The 21,906-nt window shown below is 38.4% G+C and overlaps 1 protein-coding gene across 2 annotated transcripts in view; it reads right to left on the bottom strand.

Annotated features, from left to right (window-relative positions):
- The window catches only part of ubr3 (ubiquitin protein ligase E3 component n-recognin 3), a 239,545-nt gene that overhangs the window by 164,426 nt on the left and 53,213 nt on the right, over window positions 1-21,906 (bottom strand). For both annotated transcript variants that reach the window (XM_073047259.1, XM_073047260.1), the window contains exons 8-17: window positions 21,044-21,272; window positions 20,580-20,759; window positions 18,717-18,850; window positions 16,794-16,880; window positions 14,697-14,762; window positions 7,431-7,520; window positions 3,722-3,850; window positions 3,518-3,570; window positions 3,103-3,236; window positions 1,815-1,900 (exon numbers count right to left, since the gene is read on the bottom strand). In XM_073047259.1, coding sequence (XP_072903360.1) covers window positions 1,815-1,900; window positions 3,103-3,236; window positions 3,518-3,570; window positions 3,722-3,850; window positions 7,431-7,520; window positions 14,697-14,762; window positions 16,794-16,880; window positions 18,717-18,850; window positions 20,580-20,759; window positions 21,044-21,272 — 1,188 coding nt within the window. The remainder of the gene's footprint in view (window positions 1-1,814; window positions 1,901-3,102; window positions 3,237-3,517; window positions 3,571-3,721; window positions 3,851-7,430; window positions 7,521-14,696; window positions 14,763-16,793; window positions 16,881-18,716; window positions 18,851-20,579; window positions 20,760-21,043; window positions 21,273-21,906) is intronic.

Genomic DNA, 21,906 nt, shown 5'->3' with positions numbered 1-21,906 from the left:
CTATAGCTCTCCCACTCCTTTTCCTTCCCTCCTGTGCCGCAGAGCCACCCATGGTGCAATGAACTTGGCTGCTGCTGCCTTCCCCTAATGAGACATCTCCCCCAACAGTATCCAAAACAGTATATCTGTTTAGGAGGGAGATGACCTCAGGGGACTCCTGCCCTACCTGCCTACTGCTATGCTGTCTAGTGGCCACCCCTTCCCTTTCTGCCTGTGTAGCCTTTACCTGCGGTGTGGCCAACTCACTGAACGTGCTATTCACGACTTTCTCAGCATCGCGGATGCTCCAGTATGAATCCAATCGCAGCTTCAGACGCTCAATGCGGTCTGCCAGAAGCTGCAGTTGGACACACTTCCCGCACACATAGTCGTCAGGGACACTGGAAGTATCCCTGATTTCCCACATGCTGCAGGATGAACAAACCATGGGGCCGATCTCAGCTGCCATGACCTACCCAATACTTGCCTCAACTTTTGAAACTTTCTCCTTTGAAAGGAACTTAACCGGCCTTACCTCACTTGGAGTGAAGCTCGTCCTCAGCCTCCTCTCGTCGAAGCCTCTCGAGTCAAAGCCTCAAATCTCCAATCCTTCACTGGCCCACCAACTCACTGGCTGCTTTCCACAGGCCGCTCCGCTTGAGGTAACCCTCTATTTATTTGTTTGAGCTTTTCAAACTGCTTGGTCCCTTCCACTTCCTTGCTGGACTCCAATGATGAGCCAACAGAGCAACATTGCCAAACCTCAGCACACCAAAGGTATTGAGAACATCCAAATTCACACATATTAACAACACCAGAGTCCCAAGCTTCCTAATACATACAAAATATTTGCAGTTTCATTTAGAGCTGCCATCATTCCTCAAGAGAATGTAGCCTATTAGTACTTGATCTGAGATGACTTATACTGCCATATTTCCTCTATGATCTTATAGCACTGCATCACAGTGCCACCTGGTGGCCTGAGATTGGGCACATGTTAATTTGTTATTCTAAATTCATCAGAGATTTTAAGTCAGTCCTTTTAGTATTCCACAGATACCAAATTTTTAACATATGCTACTGTACAAGCGTTTATCTGCATACAATTCCTGTAAGCGTCACAGGAGAATATTGCTGTTCAAATTTTTAAGTATCAGCTTTAAAATTTCATCCAAATGTTTTTGACTAGTAGATACTTTAATTTCATAGGCAGAGGAATTAATTAAAATGCATATTGAATATTTTTAGATATTAGTTTAATATTTATTAAAACTTCTAAAAAGCCAGTAAAGTCAATAAAAATGCTTGGTGCTTTGACACCGAATAATAATGACAGAAGAAATAGCTCTGTAGGAAAGGCTATCTGAAGGTAATTAGGCAAATATAAGGCATGATGTAAGAAGATGTGTACATGAGAACACAGGTGGAGGTTTGATGATCTTAAACAGGCTAATTGAAATTCTATAATGGTGGCACCTGCTCCCCATAAAACTGCTGGACTCTGTACAATCCGACTAAATTCTAACACCAATCAGAAAAAAAAAACATTAACAGGAATAGTTTATCCAAGAAAAATGCATTCTGAAATTCAGCACTGCCAGCAGCAGACTGACTAGAATTATTTCACAAGTTCAGTCATCCATCTCACTTGCAAACAGTAATTTGATGTTCAATTACTGGATTTCAACATTTTACAAACTTTAAAAATTATGCACATAGCACTGAAGAAACTCATCACTATATCATGTAAAGCTAAAGTATTGAACTGCATTTATTGTTTAATTAGCTATACTAAACTACATAATACCAAATTCAGAACTGCCTCAAAAGGATATTAAGTCTAATAATGTACTGTGTGTTCTGTCACTCATGCAGAGTTGTGCCACCATTTCTGCCCTCAGGATCTCATCATCTGTCATCCCTGAAATGAAAATGAATAAAATATTAAGCCACTTTAAAAAAAATCTGCAGATGAATACAAATACAAGTTGTCATTTTTGACACAATTCATTACTGCACAACATTATAGAACACAGAATTGAAAATGAAAACAGGCTGGCTCAATAAAAATATAATGCTATGAAACTTATCATAGCTTGCAAAGATCTGGTATTTACAAAATGCAGTGAACTGAAAATATTTCCATACTTCTTGCTTTTAACAAGCTACTTTGAAAGGTAACAACATGATCCAGGTATCTGAGTTTTGATCAAAGTTTTTCATGAGCCTTTAATTTTACTTGATACATTTTTATGTCTACAAATGGAAATTCTTGATGAGACGACAAAGAATAATTAAAACTAAAACTAAAAGCATGTGTGAATAAAATGATATTTAATTATGGATGGGGCTGAACCAGGCAATTTGCCAGTATGACTACTAATTAGTTGGCCAAAAATTCAGATAACCTATGCACATTTCATATGTAATTTAATTCTTTCAGTGATCTTCCAGAGTAACTGCTCTTTTCTAGCAGGTTCTTAAGTATTCGCTTTAGCTTTTTTGATGTAGTTTTGATTTGACTGAAGGATATTTTTTTTGCATGCCACCTGCTTACTTACTTTTATTAAAGCCTCCATCAAATAGAATAAGGCCCAGGAAATTGGTAAATTTTATAAAGAATAAGATATTTCAGACGGATGATTATGAATTACTTCTATAAAGAAGGCACTGAGCAGACCACGTTCTGGACAAGATTCTAATGTCTTAAAGCATGGCCAATATGATCAAAAAGGTGATCAAAAGTGTCAATGTAAACAAAAGTGGTGACCCCAACACCTGTTGCGATGTGCTTGTGATGGCATGATTCTCTTTCATCTTTTTTCTTAGCTTTCAAAGCTCTGCACATAGACAAACCCTTTTTATACATACATCTTTGATTTTGACCTAAACCATAAGATCAGAATTCTTCATGTTATGCCTGTTCCTTGCAGGATATTCTGCTGTAGAAATGCAAAGCTAAAATTCATATTCTTTTAAATTAAAATTCAATTATTTTAAATTTTCTGAAATTCCAATTTAGAATGAAGGCTAAGGATAACAGAAATCAGATCACAATCAGAAGCAATGAGTAGCTCCACAATTTTGTTATACAGAAATATGTAAAACGATATAAAACCTTACCTAAGTGAATACGAAGACTAAGTAAAAGGACTAGGAAAGTTAAGGCACCCTCAAGCATTGATCTTTCATGTTCTGGATCAAGTGCTCCATTTTGATGCTGTGATGCCATTGTCAGCAGATCCACCACTTTAAATCTAGATTAAGTCACAAGATTACTTTGATAGATCAATAATTATTTGTTTAAAAAGCTTTGTCTCTTGAATTCTGTAATGATCATAATATGTATCTTTCAAATGCATCAAACTTTATCTACAGAAGATAATCCACTGATGGAAGTTCATGGCTTTCACTATTGTACATCAGAACAATCACAACACCTTTGTATTCATAAACAATTCACAATTATAAAATTGCAAAGTTACATCCTGCTGATTTTACAATCATTAATTCAAGATTTCAAAAATATTACAGTTACCTTTCAAAAACAGATGAAACAAAATAATCTGGATCAAGTCTGGAAGCACAAACCTAATGGGGGAAAATGATATCCCAACATAAGATTTCTTCTATAAAATTAAATCATTACATAGATGGTACTTTAAGAATTTTAAATCAAAATTCCATCAAATACACTAAACTGAAACAAACGCAAGCATCAAAATACTGAATATATACATACCTGCAGAAGGAAGATATCTGGATCAATCATAGAATTGCAGAAGTGGGACTGCACATAAGTCATAGCCTGTCCTTTAATCTGCAGACCATTTCTAACCCACATATTGCTGTGTATTTCTGATAGACTAGCCTAAATAAAAAAAGTACAATAGCCCCTTAGTCTTTAATACCCATTATGAAGAGGCAAAAAGTTCTTTACCTTGCATATAAAAATAGTATCAATACTATTTCAGAGCTATACAGACCAAACAGACCAATGAAAAAAGAATTCTAAATTAATTATAGCTCTACTACTGGACTGCTCACAGTCTGTATTTTCAAATTACAAAACTGTAAATAATAGACTAAGTTCATATGGAAACATAAACAAAACAATGTGTGTCAATTTTCAAAGTTCAGAACTGCCCATTGGAGAAAACTTTTATTTGGGCCAAACCTTTGGAGGGTGGTAAAAGAATAGCTTCCAAAAGTATTCAGCCTGCTTCAGAAAAGAGGAACAAGACATTAAGCTCACATACATCTTTCTCTCAAATTCATGCAACATCAATGCCAGGAGATTCTACGGTTTCTCTGCAAAATGCCCTACTTTTTAAACAGGGAAAATAAAATTAAACAAGGATAAAAATTTCTCAAATGGGGCAAGGCCAAATTTACTGGGCTGAGAAATCTGTCAAAACTGTCCAGGAAGCGACAACTTTAAAAAGACGTACAAAAAAGCTGGATGAACTCAGCAGGTTGGGCAGCATCCGTTGAAAGAAGCAGTCAACGTTTCGGGTCAAAATCCTTTGTCAGGACTAAAGGAGGAAGGGTCAGGGACCCTATAAAGAAGGTGGGGAGAGGGTGGAAAACCAATCAGAGGAAAGATCAAGGGGTGGGGGAGGGGAAGAAGGAATCTAAGGGGAAAGCACAATGGGTAGTAGAAGAATTCAGAGTCATGATAGGTGATAGGCAGCTAGAAGAAGAGACAGAGTAGAGGTGGGATGGGGAAAGGAGAGGGAGGGAATTACCGGAAGTTGGAGAATTTAATGTTCATACCAAGGGGCTGGATACTACCCAGACGGTATATGAGGTGTTGTTCCTCCAACCGAAGTTTGGCCTCATCATGGCAGTAGAGGAGACCATGTATGGACATATCCGAATGGGAATGAGAGGGAGAGCTGAAGTGAGTGGCAACTGGGAGATCCTGTCTGTTGTGGCAGATGGAACGTAGGTGCTCGACGAAGCGGTCCCCCAATCTGCATCAGGTCTCGCCTATGTAGAGGAGGCCGCACTGGGAGCACCGGATGCAACAGATTACCCCAACAGACTCACAAGTGAAGTGTTACCTCACCTGGAAGGACTGTTTGGGGCCCTGAATGGTGGTAAGAGAGGAGGTGTGGGGACAGGTGTAGCACTTACACTTGCAGGGATAAGTGCCAAGTGGGAGATCTGTGGGGAGGGACGTGTGGACCAGGGAGTCGCGGAGGGAACGATCCCTGTGAAAAGCAGAGAGGGGTAGAGAGGGAAAGATGTCCTTAGTGGTGGGGTCCTGTTGAAGGTGGCGGAAGTTGTGGAGGATAATATACTGGATCCGGAGGCTGGTGGGGTGATAGGTGAGGACAAGGGGGACACGGTCCCTGTTGTGGTGACGGGAGGATGAGGTGAGGGCTGAAGTGCGGGAAATGGAGGAGATGCGGGTGAAGGCATCATTGATGACGGCAGAAGGGAAACCACGATTCTTAAAGAAAGAGGACATTTGGGATGTCCTGGAACGGAAAGCCTCATCCTTGGAGCAGATGCGGCGGAGACAGAGGAACTGGAGGAACATCTCATATACCATTTGGGTAGTCTCCAGCCCCTTGGTATGAACATCGAATTCTCCAACTTCCGGTAATTCCCTCCCTCTCCCTTCCCCATCCCACCTCTACTCTGTCTCCTCTTCTAGCTGCCTATCACCTCTCATGACTCTGTCTTCTTCTACTACCCATTGTGCTTTCCCCTTAGATTCCTTCTTCACCTCTCCTGCCTATCCCTTCCCTGCTTCCCCTCCCCCTCCCCCACCCCTTGATCTTTCCTCTGATTGGTTTTCCACCCTCTCACCACCTTCTTTATAGGGCCCCTGCCCCTTCCTTCTTTAGTCCTGACAAAGGGTTTCAACCCAAAACGTTGACTGCTTCTTTCAACGGATGCTGCCCGACCTGCTGAGTTCATCCAGCTCTTTTGTGCGTCTTGATTTGACCACAGCATCTGCAGTGCACTTTGTGTTAACTTTAAAAAGGAGTTACTGAAGGTTCAAAAAAAACCGCAGCAGCTACAAGTAACCCTCAAATCTTGACTGCCTTGGATGCCAATGGGAAGTCAGCGGTAAAAGCTCAATACTGTATAAATACAAGAAATGTTCAAAGTGCAAGTGCAATTAGGAAATATATAGTGCATGGCAAAGATATTGACAGATAAAAATGAAATTAAACTCAATATTTTCATGGAGCAAAAAAAATAACAAAAAGGATTTGAAAACCAAAAAGAAGATAGGAAGATATGTGATACGTTTCTCAAAGGAAGTCAATGGAGCTAGTAGACAAGAAAGAAGAAATATGTTCAGTGGTTCCGTTATGTTTATCCTGCCAAGCAGGTTTGGACCTTTGGATGTTAACAAATGGGTTGACAGAGATAAAAAAAAACAATTCTGAGCTGTTAAGAGAAATGAGGGAGGAAAGAGCATCAACTCTGAATGCATCCTTTGGAATACGCCAACATAGGATAGGTTTAAATGAGGTGTATAAACTTATGAAAAAGCATGAATAAGATTAATTTGGAAGAATTTTTATCCTTAGCAGAGTTATTGATGAATCAAGACGTAGAGTCAAAATAAATGCTATAAGAATTAGCTCGAAGTTGATGAAAAACACATCGCCCACCCACCCCAAAAAGTGGCCAGCATCTAGATTAATATAACTGCCTGAGTTGGTGATGGAAACATTCAAAAATTGCCTCTATTCACATTTGATGCTTTTTAGGATACTACTTGAAATAGCATTTTTAAAGCCAGCATGGACAAAATGGTATCCTTCTGTACTATATAGTATGATTCTGTAGGGAGGTTTAGAAGTCACTCAAACTCAAAATTGCATAGAAACAATGTTTCAAATTGAGAACATAAAGCTTGCACTTAGTAGAGCCAGAGAATATGTCACATTTATCTGCTTGTAAAAATTTATGAACTGCATACACTCAGTTACGACTCTGGAAAAAAAAAGGATGCTGTTCAATTTTGGTGAAAGCAAGTTGTCTGAAATAAAAACTCCTATGAAATTTTTGGAAAGCATACAAAAAGTCAACTAAATTAATATGGTCAAACTTCAGCATCTTTTCATAACTTGAAGTGCTTTTGGTCAAAATACTTCAAGGTATACAATATTCATTTTGAGAACCAAATAACTTAAAAAGATTATTTGAATGGCCCTGGGTGTTTGATTTGATTTTTTTTTTGTTTTCCAGAGTAATCTTCTTTTCTAGCATTTTTTTTTTGCATTAGGCCATGGTGGGTGGTAGCCGGTGTCTTTGTGTGCTCAATTTGGCAAGTTTCACTTACAAAATTTTCAACAAATTACTAAAAGCACAACAGAACATATACAGCCAGAAGTGTAATTAGCACTTTGGGAGACAAAACATGCAGGCTGAAGATGCAGACAGAAAGTGATTTTATATGCAACAAAGAGAAATGGAAAAACCTGAATTTGAAGTGGATGAACCATCATTTTCATCAACATCTCTTGATCTGGTAAAAGTGAATCAAGATCCAGTTGTTGGCATCTGACAGCCTATAAATTATTTTTAAAATGGGCACATATTATAGAAACCAAAGAATCATGTTTTTTAGTAAATAATGGATAAATGACCATTAAATAGTATATTATAATTTATGAAGTACTTTATTTGTACTTTTATCTTTCACACTATGTTCACTTGGAAATTATTTAAACCATTAAACCAATTTAAGAAATGCTGCCTTTGACCTGCTATCACAAATATACATAAAACGTTACATGCTACAATTATAAACTTTTAGAAGTCTCCACTTGATGACCATCAATACTTTAAGTAGTTTATCACTTTTGGAGTAGATTGATAAATTTTTTAAAAATAAATTCTGATAAAGAAACATCTAACAATACCATAATTTATTCCCTATACCCTTGAGAACCAAGAGATAAACATTCTTGAAACTAGGCTCACAGAATCTTACAGCATGCCAGTCCCATCTTCTCACATTTAAACAATAGCCCTCCAAAATTTTCTTATCCATGAACTTGTCTTAAGTACTTTTAATATTGACCACTTCCTCTGGCAGCTCATTCCATGTACTGATTACCCTCTGGTTGCTATTCAATCTCTCCCCTCAAACAGAAGCCTCAATCCTGGAAAAATGGCCCTATCTATAAGACCACAGCTCATTCTCCAATGCTCCTTTGAAAACAGTCCCAACCTGCTAAACCACTCTCAATAACTCAATCCATCATATCCTGCAGTCCATGTAGTGAAAATACTGCCATGTTCCGGGGCTTTGTCTCAGATCCTACAATGGAATGGTAATGCACATCCAAAACAGGATGAAGCACAAATTGGAAGGGAACATAGATTTGATTATAGTTCAACATATTTGCTGTCCTCCTGCTTGTGGAATACAGGAGCTACTCATTCATTACGGTTAAATCCTTGGATGCCCCATTTTGCCAAAGCCCTGCCTTGATGTTGGAGGCAAGATAGAAGTGCTGTCAAATATAACAGCGGAATATCTATCTTTTCAAACTTAGCCTCCACCAACTTCTGCTGAAAATGACATGACCCTATATCATTTAGAAAAAAAACAGCTTCGGATGCAAATTCTTTTGATGAGGACACAGAGAAAATTATCATATGTATTTAGCATAAATCACTAAAATTTTGCAAATTTAAACTAATAAAACAGTATTGCACAGACATTTCAATCACAGCAGAAATACAGTAGTTCAGCTCATTCCATCATTCAGAGAGGTCACGGCTGATTTCTACTTGTTTTGATGCAACATTTCTTCATTTTCACAACTTGCAAAAATATACTGATGACAGAGATAAAGTTGTTGACTGAGATAACATCAAATGCTGTAAATATATTTCCATTACATGAATCAGATTTGTGTTCTATGGAAAAATACAGGTTTTGAATTGATTTGATAAAGATTTCTTAGTTGTTGAAAGGCAATGCTCAGGCATAGAAAACAACAGCTGGGAGGTAAAGGTAGAATCGTATTTAACATCCATTAAGCCTTTAAAGTGTCCTCGATGCTGGGGAGGCTAGTACTAGCTGAATTTTCAACTTTCTGCAGCTTTTTCTGATGCTGAGCAGCGGTTCCTCCATACCGGACAGTGATGCAACCAGTCAGTATGCTCTCCACAGTACATCGTAGAAATTGGCTGGAGTCTTTGGTGACATAACAAATCTCCTCAAACTCCTATTGAAATACAGCTGCTGTCATGCCTTCTTTATACTTGCATCAATATGTTGAGCCCAAGATAGATCTTCAGAGATGTTGACACCAAGGAACTTGAAATATCTCACCCTTTCCACTGCTGATCCCTCGATGAGGACTGGCGTGTGCTCACTAAACTTCCCCTTCCTAAAGTCCACAATCAATTCCTTGGTCTTACTGATGTTGAGTGCAAAGTGTTTTTGTGACACCATTCAATCTGCTGATTGATCACACCTCGTCACAATCTAAAATTCTGCCAACAATAGTTCAAGTTGCGTTTATCGTTATTTCGACCATAAACTGCTGATACAGTACACAGTAAAAATGAAACAATGTTCCTCTAGGACCCTCGTGCTACATGAAACAACACAAAACTACACTAGACTATGTGAGACAGCACAAGGCTACACTAGACTACATAAAACAACATACAAAATGTACTAGACTACAAGCCTGCACAGGACTACATAAAGTGCACAAAACAGTGCAGGGCAGTACAATAATTAATAAACAAGACAATAGGCACAGTAGAGGACAAATTACAATGTCAGTCTAGACTCTGAGTATTGAGGAGTCTGATGGCTTGAGGGAAGAAACTGTTGCACAATCTGGTCGTGAGAGCCCAAATGCATCAGTACCTTTTGCCAGATGGCAGGAGGGAGAAGAGTTTGTGTGAGGGGTGGGTGGGGTCCTTCACAATGCTGTTAGCTTTGCGGGTGCAGCATGTGGTGTAAATGTCTGTAATAGCGGGAAGAGAGACCCCGATGATCTTCTCAGCTGACCTCACTATCCGCTGCAGGGTTTTGCGATTCGAGACGGCGCAATTCCCAAACCAGGCAGTGATGCAGCTGCTCAGGATGCTCTCAATACATCCTCTGTAGAATGTGCTAAGGTTGGGGGGTGGGAGATGGACTTCTCTCAGCCTTCGCAGAAAGTAGAGACACTGCTGGGCTTTCTTGGCTATGGAGCTGGTGTTGAGGGACCAGGTGAGATTCTCCGCCAGGTGAACACCAAGAAATTTGGTGCTCTTAACGATCTCAACAGAGGAGCCGTCAATGTTCAGTGGGGAGTGCTCTCCTGAAGTCAACAACCATCTCTTTTGTTTTGTTCACATTCAGAGACAGGTTGTTGGCTCTGCACCAGTCTGTTAGCCGCTTCACCTCCTCTCTGTAAGCTGACTCATTCACCACCACGGTCGTGTCATCGACAAACTTGATGATGTGGTTCAAGCTGTGTTGCTGCACAGTCGTGGGTCAGCAGAGTGAACAGCAGTGGACTGAGCACACAGTCCTGGAGGGAGGCCCATGCTCAGTGTGATGGTGTTGTTGATGCTGCTCTCAATCCAGACTGACTGAGGTCTCACAGTCAGGAAGTCTAGGATCCAGTTGCAGAGCAAGGTGTTCAGGCCCAACAGTTTCAGCTTTCCAATCAGGTGCTGAGGACTGATTGGGTCATCAACAAAATTATAGATGGCACATGAGCTGTGCTTGGTCACAGAGTTGTGGATGTAGAGAGAGTAGAGCAGTGGGCTAAGCACACATCCTTGAGATGTGCCGGTGTTGATTATCAGCAAGGAGGAAGATATCATTTCCAGTCCACACTGACTGCAGTCTCCTGATGAGAAGTCAAGGGTTCAGTTACAGAGAGAGGTACGGGGCCCAGGTTTTGGAGATTGTTGATTAGAACTGAGATTGTATTAAACTTGTAGTATGAAAGAGATCCGTTTACTTTTCTTTGTAACAGAAGCTGAGAGAAGACTTCATTGAGATATATAAAATTATGAGGGTTGTACATAAACAAGATGGACCTATCTTTCTTTAACACATGGGTCAAAAACCAGAGGCATAGTTTTAAAGCGATTGGAACAAAGATGAGAAGTTTTATACCCAGTGACCGTTCAAACCTTAAACTCCTGCCCTGAAGGAGTAACAGAGGCAAGAGATCTTCATCACATTTAAAAACTACTTGGATGCATATTTCATTAAACACAATCTGTAATGGACATACCAGGTGCCATCATATCAACTAGCATGGACAAAAGAGTCATCATCTTCTATGTCATTAACTTGCTTTGATTTTATCATACTCTTTCACAGAATCCTAGAAAAGTACAGCAGAGAAACAGATCCATTCTACCCACCTCAGACATGCCACTATGATGTCTATCTATGCTAACGTTACATGCCCAGATTAGGCCCATATCCTTCTACACCTTTCCTATCCAGGTACTAGTCTAAACTACTTGCAGACATTGTAATTGTCTCTGCCTCCACCACCACCTCTGGCAACTCAATCCACACATTCATGACCCTGCCTGTGACAAACTTATCCCTAAAGTCACCATTAGATTTCTCCCCTCTCATTTTAAACCTGTGGTCTCTAATTCCATACTCCACTGCCCAGGGAAATAGATTCTGAACACCTATCTTACCGATGCCCCTCAATTTTATTAACCTCTATAGGGTTACCCCTCAGCCTCCAATGTTCCAGAGAAAATAAACCCTGCCTATCCAATCTATCCTTACAAGTGCAGCCCTTGATTCCTACTGTTTCTCTTTTGCACTTGCTCCGTTACTATTACATCTTCGCACATTATGGCGACCAAAACTCCAAGTGCAGTCTAACCAATGTTTTGTACAACTGCAACAGAAAATTCCAACCTACCTCCCCAAATGGCCTAACTTGAATCTTAAGGTTTTATCCCTTTGGCTTATGTCTGCACCTGTAGAAGAATATCCATTTGCCTTATCAATTATTTATTAGATCTTGAAACCACAGTCAAATCTTCCCTAGTCAAATACAAACCCCATTTCCAGAAAAGTTGGGATATTTTCCAAAATGCAATAAAAACAAAAATCTGTGAAATGTTAATTCACGTGAACCTTTCTTTAACTGACAAAAGTACAAAGAAAAGATTTTCAATAGTTTTACTGACCAACTTAATTGTATTTTGTAAATATACACAAATTTAGAATTTGATGGCTGCAACGCACTCAACAAAAGTTGGGACAGAGTTAAAATAAGATTGAAAAGTGCACAGAATATTCAAGTAACACCGGTTTGGAAGACTCCACATTAAGCAGGCTAATTGGTAGCAGGTGAGGTATCATGACTGGGTATAAAAGTAGCGTCCATCAAAGGCTCAGTCTTTGCAAGCATGGATGGGTCGTGGCTCACCCCTTTGTGTCAAAATTCGTGAGAGAATTGTTAGTCAGTTCAAAAGGAACATTTCTCAATGCAAGATTGCAGAGAATTTAGGTCTTTCAACATCTATAGCACATAATATTGTGAAAAGATTCAGAGAATTCAGAGACATCTCAGTGCGTAAAGGGCAAGGTCGGAAACCACTGTTGAATGTGCGTGATCTTCGAGCCCTCAGGCGGCACTGCCTAAGAAACCGTCATGCTACTGTGACAATTATAGCCACCTGGGCTCGGGAGTACTTCGGAAAACCATTGTCACTTAACACAGTCCGTCGCTGCATCCAGAAATGCAACTTGAAACTGTATTACGCAAGGAGGAAGCCATACATCAACTCTATGCAGAAATGCCGGCGAGTTCTCTGGGCCCGAGCTCATCTCAGATGGACCGAAAGACTGTGGAACCGTGTGCTGTGGTCAGATGAGTCCACATTTCAGCTAGTTTTCGTAAAAAACGGGCGTCGAGTTCTCCGTGCCAAAGATGAAAATGACCATCCTGATTGTTATCAGCGAAAGGTGCAAAAGCCAGCATCTGTGATGGTATGGGGGTGCATCAGTGCCCACGGCATGGGTGAGTTGCAAGTATGTGAAGGTACCATTGACTCGAAGGCGTCTATTAGGATTTTAGAGAGACATATGTTGCCGTCAAGATGACGTCTCTTCCCGGGACGTCCATGCTTATTTCAGCAGGACAATGCCAGACCACATTCTGCACGGGCTACAACAGCATGGCTTTGTAGACACAGAGTGCGTGTGCTTAACTGGCCTGCTGCCAGTCCAGATTTATCTCCTATTGAAAATGTATGGCGCATCATGAAGAGGAGAATCAGACAACAGAGACCATGGACTGTTGAGCAGCTGAAGTCTTATATCAAGCAAGAATGGACAAAATTTCCAATTGCAAATCTACTACAATTAGTATCCTCAGTTCCAAAACGATTAAAAAGTGGTATTAAAAGGAAAGGTGATGTAACACAATGGTAAACATGCCTCTGTCCCAACTTTTGTTGAGTGTGTTGCAGCCATCAAATTCTAAATTTATGTATATTTACAAAATACAATTAAGTTGGTCAGTAAAACTATTGAAAATCTTTTCTTTGTACTTTTGTCAGTTAAATAAAGGTTCACGTGAATTAACATATAGATTTTTGTTTTTATTGCATTTTGGAAAATATCCCAACTTTTCTGCAAATGGGGTTTGTATATTCAAGGGAATAAATATTCCCTTAATTACCTGATACTATGGTACTCATCTGATGGAATTGCTTTCCATGCTCTCCAAGCCTCTACTGAGATCCACTAGTGTTTGCTGGCCAGGAGATTCATAATTGATCTATTTCCCTCCTGAAATCTCAACTAAACAGAGGACGCAACAGTTGTATTGTCCTAGCAAATTCCCTATAAATTTCTGCTTATTTCCCAGATCCAGACCTACATCAAGTTAAATTGCACAAACACAGCCAGCCCATGAAAACAAATGGGATAAAAAAAAACAAAATACTTTATTATGTGAAGCCATTCTCACTGCAAGACCCTGCATTTTCCTTGACCATGCTAATCAACTAGGAGACAACCAGCAAGATATAGTTGCCATGATCCTGGCTACACAGCAAGAATCAGGAGGATACAGGGTACAAGTAAGTGATAACCTGCCTAATATATCTAGTTACTGTGCAGTGCCCCAGACTGTTCTCAGTATTCCAGTTATAACCTAATCACAACTTTTAACAGCTGCAGCACACATCCTTGCTTTCCAAGTACAAAATATAAAAGCAAGCATTCCAGTGCCTTGATCTTTTTCTGCCCATAACCAATACATTCAAACATATACAGGTCTCTGAAGTTTGGTGAAGATCTATTACTAAATTTCTATTATTTAAATGTTCACACCTATCTTCACACTTGCCAATTTTGCTCACTCAACTTCCCAACTATTTTCTTAAAGTTACACTTTCAGATGGTAGTATAGAACTATACCATATTACTATACTCCCATATTATGCTAGAGTCCCATAATATGCCATATATCTCATTATACTACTTTGTGCAAATTTGGATAAATGACTCTCTATCATTTTAGATGAAGCAGCTTCAAGTTGATCTCTGCCATTCAATTAAATGAAAGTAAATTCGGAAAAATTATTACCAAGGCAAACAAAAAAAATCCTGTAAATTTTACTAACATCACAGGAGATTTCCATCACATTTTAAAACATATGAAATATTCTTATTTTTTAAAACATTTACACAACTAAGAAGTACAATACCAGTTTGAGTATGACTTTACCTTGCTTAGAAACATGGCATAGTAACGATGAAGAGGCAAGTGAAACGTAACCTGATTAGGAGCAGGCTAGATTTAAGAAAACAGAGAAAAAGACATCAGTCTAAAGCTCCAATATCATATTACCATCAAGTTTATGTGTTAACAATCAAAAATAAATGAATTGATTAATTGGACCAACATTCATTTAGGGTAGCGGCTTATTTAGGACAACTCTTAAAGAACAAAACCTAATTGAGAATATATTCGGGAGACCCTTCATTTAGTTGGGACAATATACAGCTTAAATTGGGATGGAGAGTGCTGCCTAACAATTTCTAATTAGCATCAGTTACGTGCACATCATGTGGCTGTTGGACACCATCCTGTACTTAGAGAGAACGGTTTTTAAATGTGTCAGTTGTGTGTGTTTGTATACAAAAACCAGTGTTTTTTTGTCACTAATGTCAACATTCAGGCTTGGAGATGCCAGAAAAAGCCGGGAGTGAAAATGAAACAATTTCTCTACTTCAACAAGTTAAAAATTACAAAGGTTATTGGCAAGTCATCTTGAATGTTACAATAAATATGAAGATTTGAAGAATACAACCATCTAAAGCATTGTATGAAGACAGTAACTCTTCCCACCTTCTCTCAGCTCCTTTGTCTCTGCTGCATCTGTTCCCAAGATGAGCTATTATTTCCAGGACATTAGAGATGTTCTCCTTCTTCAAAGAACAGGATTTCCCTTCTTCCAACATAGGTACTTCTCTCACCCACATCTTCTCCACTTCCTTCCCATTCGTGCTAATCCCATCTTCCTGCTGCCTTAACAGGGATAGAGTTTCTTTTGTTTTCACCTACCACCCCATTAACCTTCGCATTCAACACATCACTCCCTGCAACTTACGCTATTTTCAACAGGATCCATCTTTACTTCCCACCTGCCTCCTCTCCGCTTTCCACAGGAATCATTCCTCAATGATTCCCCTATCCATTTGTGCCCTCTCTCTAATCTCCCTCCTGACACATACACCTGCCCATTTACCTCCTCCCTGATCTCCATTCAGGGCCCCAAACAGTCCTTCCAGGTGAGGTAACACTTCAGCTGTTGGGGGTCATCTCTTGTATCCAATGCTCCCCACATGGCCTCCTTTACACTGGTGAAACCTGACATAATTTGGAGGACTACTTTGTTGAGTACCTCCTCTCCAGCCACTAAAAGTGGAATTTCCTGGTGACTGACCATCTTAATTCAAATTCCTACTACGGTTCTGACGGTTAGCGCAACACTTTAAGTCGACAGCTATAAGATCGCGTTTCAATTCCTACCACTGTCTGTAAGGAGTTTGTAAGTTCTCCCCATGACAGTGTGCGTTTTCTCTGGGTGCTCTGTTGTCCTCTCACATTCCAAAGATATACAATTTGGGTGAGTGAGTGGTGCACAGACAGATTGATAAAGGGGAAGGAGGTGTCAGAATGGATGAAGTGAATTTAAGGGTGGGGTGGAAGCTGAAGATAAAGTTGATGAAATTGACAAGATCAGCATGGGTGCATGAAGAAGCATAATATCTGTCATAAGGAATGTGTTACAAGCTATCAATACAATTATAGCAGAACAATTTGAAAAATTCAAGGTAAGTGAGCAAACTTCAACACTACTTTGTGAAAGGAATGTCATGTTTGACTTATCAGAGCACTTGCAAGAAACATACGGTATAGATAAAGGAGAGTTGGTGAAAGAACTATACTTTGGACTCTAGGGGACATTTGGTAGTTGCAGTATCAAACATTATGGCAGGGCAGAAAGTGCTGTAGGATGTAACATGTTGATGTGGACTGAAATTAGGATAGCCAATAAAAATATGAAGGTATATATGAACTGAGTAAGCAAAGATCTGACAAATAAAATGTGTAATTGTACTGCTGGCAGGAAAATTTAAAAATATATAATTTAAATGGCATTAAGTTGCAGATTTCTGAGATGAAGAAGGATCTAGATGTACCAGAGCATGATTCGTAAAAGGTTACTATGCAGGTTTAGCTAGTAATTAGGAAATCAAACAAAGTTATTATTTATTGCTACGGAATTTGAAACATGATATTCCATTTCATAACTACCTCATCAACAAAATTGATGGCATCAAACCAATCCTGCAATGCATCTAGGCAGTACCGGACCACTGTTCTGGTGTACTCTTCCATCTCCTACAAGTTAAAAAAAAAAACAATCAAAATACAAGATTTTTGAATGTTATTAATATTTATTAAAACAATATTAATAACCTTTCTTCTATCACCATTAAGGTATTTGGTTACTACTGTCCTAACTAGATGGCTAAGAAAACAGAATATATCAAAATACTAATTAAATGTTCCTCTCTCTTTCTGATTTCCTTTGAAACACAGTGCATTCTACAATTCCTGCATTAATTCACAGCATATTCTAATTTTCAGTTGTTCTCCCAAGTACATTCCTATGTAACTGAGAGATGTTTGTCCATTTATCACTCGGTATACAAAGAGAGCTCAAATTCCTCAATCTCTTACATCTTCAAATGAAGGTAATACAGGTGTTCCCCCCCCCCCCCCCTTTTTACAAAGGTAGAGAGCTCCTATGAAACCCTTCTTATGCTGAAATGGCGTAAAGCGAAGAACCATTAATTTATATGGGAAAAATTTTTGTAAAAGCAAAAATCCTCTTTGTAATGCTAAAACAGGTTACCAAAGTAGGTCTTTTGTAAAAGTGAAGTGGCATAAAGTGAACATTCATAAAGCGGGGGACACCTGTACTGGAATTCATTTAATTGTATTGTTCTTGAATATCAGCTTTTACTGTTTATGTCTTTGTTAAATTCATTGTTTCTAGAAACTTATTTTAACTATTCTCATCCTTGATATGCCAGAAAAGCTCCCTTTTGGCAGTTTTAAGAATACTGTACCACATAATTGCCCATTCACAGAAGCAGCCCCTGAATAAATGCATTTCTGTCCTGCCTTAAGTGAGTCTATAATTAACATTTCGAACTTATTTTCTGCATAATGCTAAATGTCTTGCTTTATTCTGTATTTTTTTCCCTCAGATATATTTTTCCAAGCTGAAGAGAAGCATAATTCCTCTCATGCCTTCTTTCTTGACTTAAAATTAAACTTATATCTACTTGTTCCCTTCTTTGCAACATTCTTTATATTGTGGAGATGACATAAGCATTCAACATTGCTGCTTTGGACTGACTCAGTCCATGGAAAGATTTAGCTGAATTCACCTAGTTTTGCATTATAATCGTTTACTGCAACATCCCTTGAATACATACTTCAGATATCATCAAGACTTCCACCTAACAGTCGCTCTTCTTTCTTATATTATTCATTTTCAAATAACAAAGAAAAATCTAACCCAGCTGTCAAAAGAACCCCATTATTTTCACTCCCAACATTTCTTCATAATCCTTTTTCTTTTGCATGGTCATTAACTGATTCTCCAATCATCCATCCATTCACTAACCAATTAACCCACCGATCATCTTATTTTAGGGATTGGGAGGAAACTGGGGCACCCAGGGAAAGCCCTTGCAGTCATAGGGAGAACTTCAAACTCCACACAGCACAGAAGTCAGGATTAAACCATGGGTTCAGGAGCTGAGTGAGCAGTTTGACCTGTTGCACCACCATGCTATCTTAACTTTAACCTCTGAGAAAGCATTGAGCCCTCACATATTTATCTTTTGTTTATCTTTGGTAATTTATATGTATTTCAGTTTCTACTGATAGTTTAGCTCAACTTTATGTAACTCACCATTCATAAGACCAATTATAGGCACAATCACAATTTCTCAAACATAGGTAATCAAACGCATTACAAAGCAATAATTAGACCATAAAACATAGCAGCAGGATTTATCCATTCAATCTAATAATTACAAATCTGATGGTGTATATAACCAAATATATTTTCATTAATATGAAAGTGCAGAATTAATTCTTCATATTTTATACCATCATACACTTTATTCAAAAATGTTTAAAACACACAAAATATCTCACCTTAATTTTACAATGGGTTAGAAGTCCCCACATTGGTTGTGCACAGGCTTCTAATTCTGCTGCAAAGGCAGCGTAGTATGTTTGTGACTCAAATTCCACATGCTCATTTAGTTCTCGTTTGTTTAAATTCATGCCTTAAAAAATAAATAAACAGGAACACAAGATAATTTATGAACTTTAATCTCATCATGGAGATCTCTAATTAAGGTCACATTACTGCCACGGACAAATTATTGATTTCAGATTGTGTTTTCTAGATCATTACAGCAATGGAAGGGGTTTCTAGTTTCACTGGAATTGCAGTTTTAAAAAATCCTGTAACAGAGGGATTTAACGCATCATTTTTTCACCAGCAGAGCAAAATACTTCTTTCTGATAACTTAAAGATTAAATAGCCTCAATTCAATCCCTCGTTTCAACATAAAACTTCCTATTTGATATCAACTATTGTCTTATTCCACAAAGAGGGCCCCAATCTTATTGAGGTTTGGAGGCTTACATGCCTCAATAACTTACAGAGTATCAGTCTAATTTGAATAACATTAACTATCCTACAAAATAAAAATCTCACTTTGAGGTGTACTAATCAGGAGGTTAAAAGTTACATGGAACGTCAGCAGGAACTTGATTCTACAATGGAGAAAAAAAATTGTGCGCCTAACTTGTTAGACATGCTCAGAGCATATTCAGAGTTCATAATGCTTGAGAGGAAGAAACAAAATCTGAAAGTCTTACAACTGCTGAACTCAACAAACAAATTCCACTAACAGGTAAAGCAAGCACATTACAAAGCAATTACAAACTTACTAGTGCATACTACAGTTCCCACTTGTATTTTCATTTATTAAAGCACAAAATTAAATATGTACTTTAAAAAATTAAATTATTACCCCTCATCCACCAGGCTCTTGAACCAAAGGGAATAACTTCACTCAATTTCACTTGTCCATTAACAAAATGTTCTCACAACCAATGGATTCACTTTCAAGGATTCTTCATCTCATATTTTCAATATTTATTGCTTATTTATTTATTATTATCTCTTTCTTTTTGTATTTGCCCAGTTTGTTGTCTTTTGCACACTGGTTGAACGCTTAGGTTGGTGCAGTCTTTCATTGATTCTGTTATGGTTATTATTCTGTGAATTTATTGAGTATGTCTGCAAGAAAACGAATCTTGGGGTTGTCACCATATACAATCCTGAGATTCATTTTCCTCCGGGCATACTCAGCAAATCTATAGAATAGTAACTACAACAGGATCAATGAAAGATCTACCAGTGTGCAGACGACAATGAACTGTGTAAATGCATATATAAATAAATATCAATGAATAATGAGAACATAACATAATAAAGAGTCCTTAAATTGAGATCATTAGTTGTGGGAACATCTCAGTGGATGGGCAAGTGAGTGCAGTTATCCCTTTTTGTTCAAGGCCTGATTTAGAACCTGATAAAGTGAGTGCTGAGGTTCTTGTACTTTCTAACTGATGGCAGCAGCAAGCAAAGAACATGGCCTAGATGGTGGGGATCTCTGTCCCTCAACAGTGTTTCCTGTAGATGTGCTCAATCATTGGGAGGGCTTTAACAATGATGCACTGGGCCAAATCCACTATCACTTGTAGAATTTTCTGTTAAACAGCATTGGTGTTTCCATACCAGGCAGTAATGCATCCAGACAATACACTCTCCAATACACATTTAGTTTTAGATGTCATGCCAAATCTCTGCAGACTCCTAAGAAAGTCCCTAAGGACTCCTAAAGAAGAAAACTATCTGCAACAATGCAATGGGCAAGCAGGTCAATGAGCATACATCAGACTCTATAAATATGACTTTTTAATCCTTGGGAATAAACTTACCTTGAAAGAAAGAAACAAAATTCATCCACATCTGAAGAAGACCCTGATCTTCCAAAAAACGTTTTGCTACACTTTGGTGTGAAAGGATATTAATAAAATCACTAACTAAAGGCCAATAGGTGTTGTTCTTTAGGAGTGGCTCACCACAGTTTACAACAACATGAAAATTGTTCTCTTCATCTACAACAGTAAGAAAGAAAATATTACAAAATGAAAATGATTTTGAAATTCAGAATTGCAGTAGAACTACAATGTTTCATTTTAAAATAATAGCCTGAAAAATACTGAAAGTTAATGTTCTAGTATTTGCTAGAATTTAATACTTAAAGCATTGGGCCCAATTTAAGTTGAGGACAGGCAGTTTTTTCCCCAACAGTATTTTTATTTCCATATACATGTTTACAAGTCTGATAAACACCACCTTCAAAACTATTAGGCTGTCATAAAATTGAACTTCTGCTCACCTTGTAACTCGCTTTTGACGAGGCAACTTTCCATCATGTAAAGTAAAACAGTGACCATTATTTCTAGTAGCTGGCACTCTTCAGTGACTTGACGTGCCAATTCTTCATTGCTAAATAACTGCACGCTAATATGAACAATCCTATTGGACATGGTTTCTGAATCATGACTCTTAATCAGAGTTTTCATAATGAAGGCGTAATGCTGAACAAATGTTTTAGTAAAAGCTATCTGCAAAAGAAAAAGTAAAAATGAGTATGACGACTTGTTAACTAGTGTAGGAAGAATAATTCTGCTTCACATGATCTTCCAAACTAACTCTGAATGCCAATGGGATTTAAACAGCAATTCTTTACAGTGGGGTCTACATGGTTAAGACAAGAAGAAGGTTGCAGGGTCTAACCATAATATCATACACAAAAGGGACACACTTTTCAGGCTTAAAACTCATATGTTCATATTTGCTAACTTTGCTGAAGGCAGGACCCACATTCAATCACTAAATTATCCATGTTATCCAAAATGGCTGAGGGCATTCAATTATTAAGTTACTACACCAGACTTAGAGTACAGATCACAGCCTCAAGTTTCGTGTGGATTCGAACAAATGTTACATTAATTATTTACCATGCAGTCGCATTTAACAGTCCAGAAAAATATATCGATATCTCTGTTTCCCCTATGGACAGAACAATGGTGTTCCAATAAGCAGTCACTCAATTGACATTTGTTTATCCAGTAGGAAAAAAACATTGTGAGCACTGATTCAGATTAATTTATTGTCACACACACTGAATTACAATGAAGTTCCCTGCTCGTGTAAAGCAAGATTAGAAATTCTAGACAGAATTTGGATTACTTCATA

The sequence above is a fragment of the Hemitrygon akajei genome, chromosome 5, assembly GCF_048418815.1.
Source record: "Hemitrygon akajei chromosome 5, sHemAka1.3, whole genome shotgun sequence".
Taxonomy (NCBI): Eukaryota; Metazoa; Chordata; class Chondrichthyes; order Myliobatiformes; family Dasyatidae; genus Hemitrygon; species Hemitrygon akajei.
This window is presented reverse-complemented; position numbering and strand designations above follow the sequence as displayed.